The 7,739-nt window shown below is 41.7% G+C and overlaps 1 protein-coding gene across 1 annotated transcript; it reads left to right on the top strand.

Moving 5' to 3' along the window:
* The first annotated feature begins 142 nt into the window (after positions 1–142).
* Positions 143–7,558, top strand: LOC136448634 (F-box only protein 44-like). The gene is made up of 5 exons (XM_066448276.1): positions 143–886; positions 1,180–4,583; positions 5,076–5,292; positions 5,835–5,970; positions 6,411–7,558. The coding sequence occupies exons 2-5, from the start codon at positions 4,214–4,216 to the stop codon at positions 6,546–6,548; spliced, it is 861 nt and encodes a 286-aa protein (XP_066304373.1). The 5' UTR covers positions 143–886; positions 1,180–4,213; the 3' UTR covers positions 6,549–7,558.
* Positions 7,559–7,739: the final 181 nt, after the last annotated feature.

Below are 7,739 nucleotides of genomic sequence, written 5' to 3' on the forward strand. Positions count from 1 at the left end.
AGAACGCACCGTCCCAGCCGGTGAGAAGGGTCTATGACGCAGTGATACAAGGGGAGGCGAGCGTGAGGGATGCGCCGAACTTCAGAACAGTCAGGACACAGCTGGAGCGTCGCCGGGCTTCCCTCGTCCCCCCCCCCCCCCCCCTCCCAGCGACTGTGGAGGATGTCGTCATCCCTGACGAGTGGGCGAGGACACTGGGAGGACGGCAGTACCTGAGCCACCAAGACAATGACTGGGGCATCCTCGTCTTCGGGACAAACAGGAACTTCAGGAAGCTGAGAGATTGTACAGTCTTGTACATGGACGGAACGTTTAAAAGTTGCCCTCGACCCTACAGCCAGTTCTTCACCATCCACGGGCTGTACTTTGAACGAGTCATCCCTTTCGTAATGGCGCTGATGACATCAAAGACGGTCGGCGCATACCGCCAGGTCCTCCATCACGTAAAGGAGAAGGTGAGGGAGGTAACCGGACATGACCTCAGCCCTGAGATGATAGTGTCGGACTTCGAGGTATCCATCATCTCCTCGAACGAGACGGAGTTCCCGGATGCCAACATCGCCGGGTGCTACTTCCACTTCTGCCAAAGCTTGTGGCGGCGCATACAACGCTCGGCCTGGCTGGGCCCTACGGGAGGGACTGAAGACGTGCCTACGGAAAGCAATGGGAATAGGTTATCTGCCTGTGGCATTGGTTCGATTCAACTTTCAGGAACGTATAGATAGCCACTCCACACAGCAGCTGATTGGTCAATATCCGGCCCTGCAGGAATTTTTCGAGTACCTGGAAAGAAACTACGTGGCGGCCGGTGACGTGACGTTCCCCATTCCCATGTGGAACGTATACAACAGGAACACAGACACGAGGACAAACAACCACGTTGAATGTATTAATGCTTTGATCATGTGAATGTTTGTAGGATTTCTTGTATTCCAAAATCTTTCCGTCGTCCTGACACAACTTACTACATGTAACCGTCGTCTTTTTTCTATCTGTCCAGCCAAACTTTGAGAGTAGTCGTCTTCCTTGGGCCGAAATGTTCTTGCTTGTGCTATTGTGCTATGAAAGAAATGCACTCACAAAAAAAGTCTTATAGAGTCACGTGTGGCATCATCCTTTCTGCTGCATCACAAAGCAAGGACAATGTTAACCTTCGTATATGATGTTGTTCTTTGTTAGGTTTCCACCAGAGGTGGAACAATACCATTGGACGAGCCCATCCACCCCTGTGGTTCTTCCTCCAGCGGATGAAAGACGAACAGAAGACGGTGGAGCAGACTTTGGCAAGCGTCGCCAGAGGTGACCCACCTCCCCCGCGGAGGAGGAAGTGGCGAGAGCTGGAGAGGCGCATCACCAGGCTGCGGCAAGAGTACGTCGATGGAAGAAGATCGCTGGACCGTTACTGGTGCGCAGTGGTCCACGCGATCAAGACGTTTGTCCCTAATGCTGAATGATATTTACTAGTTTTATTATATAACAAGGTAAATCATTAGTAGTTGCACTGCCCATGGTACTGAAAGACTTTCACAGCTACAGGGCGGAAACTAATGCTGGCGCTACCAACCTCCTCTGTGCTACTAACCTTATTTTCATCACGTGGAGTGATATGTAGCAATGGATAACTGTAGATAATAAGCTGTTTATAAAATCAAATGTTGTATACATAACATTACTTTGAAAATCCCACCCCAATACATTCATGAAACTGCAATACGGCAACGGATGGCGAGCTTGCCTCAGAGTGTGTCAGTTGCCATGATCGATAAACCTAATAACTTTATCTGCAATTGGAATTGATAGTCTTTATCTATTACTAACGTCATATGCATTTGTGTAAATATAGAAGTGATTCCGTCATAAAACTTTAAGCAGTTGGCGGTTATACAGAGCTACGCGATGAATAATCAATTAAGTGAAATCTTTCAACTATGACCTTTATGACAATTTGGATGAGTCTATTTATCGAATGGGGAATAAATGTTTTCACTATTACGTATGAATTCCCATCAAAAATTCATTCAAAATTCTTTTAGAATTAAAAGATTAAGTATTTTGATAGAATTCAACTTTTTGTAATATCTTTAAAGGCATGAACCTTGATGTCTAGATAAACATTAGATAACAAGCACCCCTCTGATAAAATGGTTGAGCCCGTCCGAACGCGGAAGCCGGTTAAAAACACATGAAACATCATCATGGATTATTTTATAAACTTTTGTCTTCAGGGATAGGGGGGAACTTCTTTAGGATAATAAAATCAATGTATCATAACATAGAATATTGTGTCAAAACCCCACATGGTCTGTCACCCTACTTTCAGTCTCTTTGCGGGGTGCGACAGGGTTGTAATCTGAGTCCTCTCCTATTCAACCTATTCATCAATGATTTTCCATCTCTACTAGATCCAACATCCTGCGATCCATTGATACTAAAAGATATTAATATAAATAGCATATTTTGGGCCGACGACCTTGTCCTTGTATCAAAATCTGAAGCAGGCCTAAAAGAGTGTCTGAGGACACTGGACCAATTTTGTTCCCTATGGAAATTATCAATCAATAAGAACAAGACAAAAGTAATGATTTTCTCAAAAAATGGACGGACAGCCGATTATAAGCATTCTCCTTTCAAATCTCAAGGTCAAGCTTTAGAGATAGCTAAATTTTACACATACTTAGGAGTGGACATTACACCGTCAGGATCTTTTAGTCGTGCCATTAAACAGTTAAGACTGAAAGCTCTACGTGCCTCTTTTAGATTAAAATCATTATTATCATCAAACTCAAATCCGTCAATCTCCCTAGCTATTGATCTGTTTAACAGTTTGGTGAAACCTATTCTGCTTTATTGCAGTGAACTTACTGGAATAAATATACAATGTAGAGACCTAATTTTCAAAGGAATTAAGGAATATCCCAATGAAAAGATCAGAACATCAATAGATACAATCCTCAGCCCGATATTGGGGTCGGATGTTGGTTTACTGAGAGTTAGTCGGTTAGGAAAGATATCAGACCCCACGTCTACAGTTACTCGCCCTGTTGTTGTTCGATTCAAGAAGTATAGTGATAAACTGAACGTGATTTACCAGTCAGACACATTGTTAAGGAACCAGAATGTCACGCTAGATCAACCAAAAATTTCGTATGAAATTCCTGACTTGGAATATGTACTTTTAAATTTTTGCAAAATTATACTACGTGTTCCAAAAAGTTCTATAAATGCCGCCGTAAGGGGTGAATTGGGAGTATTCCCGTTGTTCATTGACAGTCAAACACAGTTGATTAAATACTGGCTAAGATTGAAAAAATCACCTAATGACAAGATTGTTAAAAAAGCATACGACACTTCAGTCGAAGAAGAACATGACTGGGCTACTCACGTTCAAGATATATTATGTAGACATGGGTTCCAAAATGTTTGGCTTAACCCCGCAGTTAATGCCAATCATTTTGGAATTATATTCAAAGAACGTCTGAAAGACTCATTTCTTTCTGGCTGGAGGGAACAACTTAGACATTCCAGTAAACTACACGCATATTCTAAAATCAAAAAACACTTTGGCATGGAAACATATCTCACATCAATTCATAATAAACTGTTTGCAAATAGCATAACAAAGCTGAGAATCAGTGCACATTGCTTAGAAGTTGAAAAGGGTCGACACCACAACACACCAGCCACTCAGAGATTGTGTCCCACATGTAATGGAAGTGTTGAAGATGAATTCCACTTTGTAATGAATTGTCCAACTTATAGCAAAGAGAGAGATATGCTTTTACAGACTATTATTACTAAGACAAACTTCACCCTATCTGGTACACAGAGCGATATTTTCTATGTACTGTTGTCATGTCCGACTCCTATATCCATGAACATAGGTCAATTTCTCCATAAATCATTCGAAAAGCGAGACAGAATTATCCATACATGATTATATATTGTAACAAATACACTGGTTTCGAAAATATTTTGTACTTAGAATTGTAGGATAGATTAGCCTTGTAGTATTGTTGATTTCATGCCATACATTGTACCATGTACGATTGTTGAGCAATAAAGTTCACTTCACTTCACTTCTGATGACTCTGAGTCAGCGCTCCCAAGACTTAGTTTTAGTTCTGCCTCATCTGACAGCAGTATTACAGTAAGGGTACCATAATCTACCTACGAACTAAGTTGCAACAACGGCCGATTTGTAATCTACAGAAAAATGGGCGCAACTCCGTCCAAGAAGAAAGTGGGGCCAAACGGGTCCAAGCCGGAGGAACACGCCCAAGGAACTAAGGGGGAAACTGTGACCGACCAACTTTCATACGAAGGTTTCGACATCACTCTAGCCCCCGAGGAAGTACTGGTTCTTGTCTTGTCGTTTCTTCCCGCAAAAGAGCTAGTCCTGACCGCACGGCTTGTCTGTAAGGACTGGAAAGACACCGTGGATCGCCCGACGATATGGAGAAAGAAATGCCTGCGGGAGGGAAGGTTTGTGGCTAGGTTGATGGGCCCTCAGCCTACGGACTGGAGAACTTTCTACTTCAAGAACCCGTACAGAAGGAACCTGGTCAAGAACCCGTCTGGAGAAGGTGGGAAATATTTGGTTTCGACAGAAAAGGCGGGGTAGGCTAGCATGACTTTGGTAGGCATTATGGATTTCTAATCAGATCCAGATGATACTAATCTCCAAGCAGATGTTAGGAACGAAGCCTGTCACGCCCATCTATTAAATAAAGCCTACCAAACGTCTGGTATATAAACAAACATGCATTTTGTAACCATATTTTGCAAACAGAGATGAAGAACAAATGACCACCTGTAAGTAACTCATAAAGACCTCCACCTGTCTACTAGTATTATTTTTCCAATGGACACACTACTCATATATCAAGAATACCGTCTATAGAGACCACCTGTCCACATAGTTCTAAGTATATGTACATGTACTAGTATATGTATATACAAGATAGCAAGTAAAAGTAAGCCCTGCAACAGTCGCCACAGCTATTACAGTACTTAGTGGTTTGGTAAAAGTGTCTTGCATATACATTTTTGTAACACCTGTTGTATGTCCTATCTAGAGGGGATGCGTCACTGGGAGGTGCTGGAAAACGGAGGACAAGGCTGGAAGGTGGAAAAGTTTGTAGGCTGTAAGGCGTTTCCCAATCCCGCTGTCCGCGGCAATTTCGTGACGTCCTACGGATGGTGTGCCCGTCAGCAGGAGATCGACCTCCTGGCCGAGGGGTGCCTGGAAAAGTGTCTCGATGAAACACGACCAAATATCGAGGTGTCAGAATGGTGAGTGAAATGTGTCAGCATTATTAACTGGGCCCCTGCAAGGCAGGGCCAACTACAGTTATAACTGTGGAAACTTTCACAACAGTTTTATTGTCACAGTTTTTAGGATTTTTTTTATTTCTTTATTTATTTGTTCATCATGTACATGCCAGGGTTGCCCAACTAGCTGAAGGCTATTACTAAGGGCGAACCCATGTGCGGTCATAGGACTGTACATGTAGCTTTTGAACCACTCACACCGGGAAGGACCCCTACTCTTTTCGATAAGTGCGGTGGGTTCTTTAACGTGCTCGATGTGTGGCTCTCCTCAAACACGGGACCTCCATTTCACGTCCTATCTGAGGGACGCCCCTAACCGAAGCTAGGTACTCATTTCCACCTGAGTGAAGTTTTTAGTATGACCTCTCGATCGCAAATTCATGACACTGCAAATATGTGTTTCTTAAGCGTTACTACTGTAACTGTTTTCAGAAGCGTGATACATCAGGCTTATAATATATCTTTCTCACAAGCATTACCTTTAATTTCATTGTTTCTGACAGGTATGCCCCAAGATGGGACTGTGGGAGTCAGTATGAGCTGGAAGTTCAACTGCTGGATAAAGATAAGAAGGTTGTGGACACCTTCAGCTATGGGCCAGCCATCACACCGCAGTGGAATGACTCACAGTGGAAGCAAGTAAGATAACCAGTGTTGCTGTTATAGGCAGATCCAACAGCCCTTCCCACCTTTGTCAAATGTAGAAATGCAAAATAAAAACATAATGATGCAAATATCATTAGATGGACATAGCACTCATTCTGACTCTCATGTGGTCGAACCAATGAATGCTATTCTCTCATTGTTGGAACATCTTATTAATTGTGATGGGCAGTCAGGATCTTTCTATACCATGGAAGTTAGCACTTATGAGTATCTGCAATTTTGCTTTTTTTGTCTTATTTTGTTTCATTTCTGTTTGATTCATTTCACTTTGTAATATTTTGTTTAATTTTCATTTCATCTCATGTTTTATAAAAGATTGTTTAACTTAATTCTTATTTCATTTTCTCATAATCATATCTTGTTTCTCTTTCCTTCTGGACAGTGTGAACTAATACATTTTCCCCTTGCTTCAGGCGATGCACATCTTCAGTAGTTACGGACCTGGCGTGCGATACGTGCTGTTTAAAGACAAGGGGTCAGATACACAGTTCTGGGCTGGACACTACGGCAGTAAGATGACCTGTGCAAGTGTAACGTTGATATTTCAGTAGCCACATTTGAAGCCAGACTCTCCAACTTTTTTATGTGACTGAGAAAAGTATTATATTGTAAATAGGACTGTCAGTGAGCTGACGTTGGAGGTAGAATTATGTTTTTAGTAGTGGTGAAGGTTGCATGTATGTCGAATTTCTGACAAAAAAAGAATTGCCACAGATTCACAGGTCCCTCCCCCAATGATTCTTCCAAAAAGCGAAAGACAAGTCAATGATGTTGTTAGTTTTATGTTGGTTGTTAGAAATCAATCACATAATCTGTCCACACATAGCTGAGCATACTATTAGGTAACCCTGTAAAGAGTATTTACACTATTTATATTATACAGCTGCATAAGCAACTTTGATTGACAGTCTGGAAGGTTGAAGTCACTAGACCTTACCATAATCACTACCCTTGCCATAATGAACTGTCTATCAGTTCCAGCCAGAACCTTATCTCTGTTGCAGCCCTCGTTGGACAAACTATGTGCAGTTTTCTTGAAGTAACCTAGTTTCTGACAGCTGTTTTGAGCTGTTCGCTGTCAATACGGAAAACTATATATGTCCGATATAGGGGCTGCAACAGAGGCTAGCCAGAGCCCTTATCATATTGGAAGCTGTTTAAACGTCAACATGATCCATGCTTGAAGTTTATTAACTCAGTATCCTGACTTCATACTTGGCTGCAATAAGGACTCTCAATTCTGTATACAAGTATGGGAAAATACTTAGATGATATTGTCAAGATACCTGGTGTATCTAAGATATAAGCTGTACGCTCACTCACCCAATATCAAACAGGGTGCTGCATATATATAGGAATGATATGGACCAAGAGAAGGAATCTGGCATTTTATACATGTATGATTTGTTGACTGTCAGTCACAGACTCTATCAGACAAAGTAGAAGGTAGAGAATTTAGTAATCTAATGCACAGGTAACAACGTATAAAGGTGACTTGTACTTGCTCAGGAGAGGGATGTGTGATAAGATGTATTAAAATATCTTGCATCCAGGAAAAGTCTATGACCTTTGATGTTTATTTGTGTACTCTAATGTCAAATGTACTTTGTTCCTTTTATTTAAATCTTACACATAGCAATTTTCTGCTTTAGACATCCCTACCCTAGGTTGCGTAACTGTGCTAATGCGTTTAAATTTGTTGAATGTTTGGAACAGATGTAAAACTAAAACCTTGTTTTTTT

Source organism: Branchiostoma lanceolatum, chromosome 1, assembly GCF_035083965.1.
Source record: "Branchiostoma lanceolatum isolate klBraLanc5 chromosome 1, klBraLanc5.hap2, whole genome shotgun sequence".
In the NCBI taxonomy this organism is placed as follows: Eukaryota; Metazoa; Chordata; class Leptocardii; order Amphioxiformes; family Branchiostomatidae; genus Branchiostoma; species Branchiostoma lanceolatum.

What these genes read in the sequence shown, in the direction of transcription:
- LOC136448634 (XM_066448276.1), top strand. Translation starts at nt 4,214, where the DNA reads ATGGGCGCAACTCCGTCCAAGAAGAAAGTGGGGCCAAACGGGTCCAAG. An exon ending in CAAGAACCCGTCTGGAGAAG is followed by an intron (nt 4,584 to 5,075) that starts GTGGGAAATATT and finishes TGTCCTATCTAG; the next exon opens with AGGGGATGCGTCACTGGGAG. An exon ending in AATATCGAGGTGTCAGAATG is followed by an intron (nt 5,293 to 5,834) that starts GTGAGTGAAATG and finishes TGTTTCTGACAG; the next exon opens with GTATGCCCCAAGATGGGACT.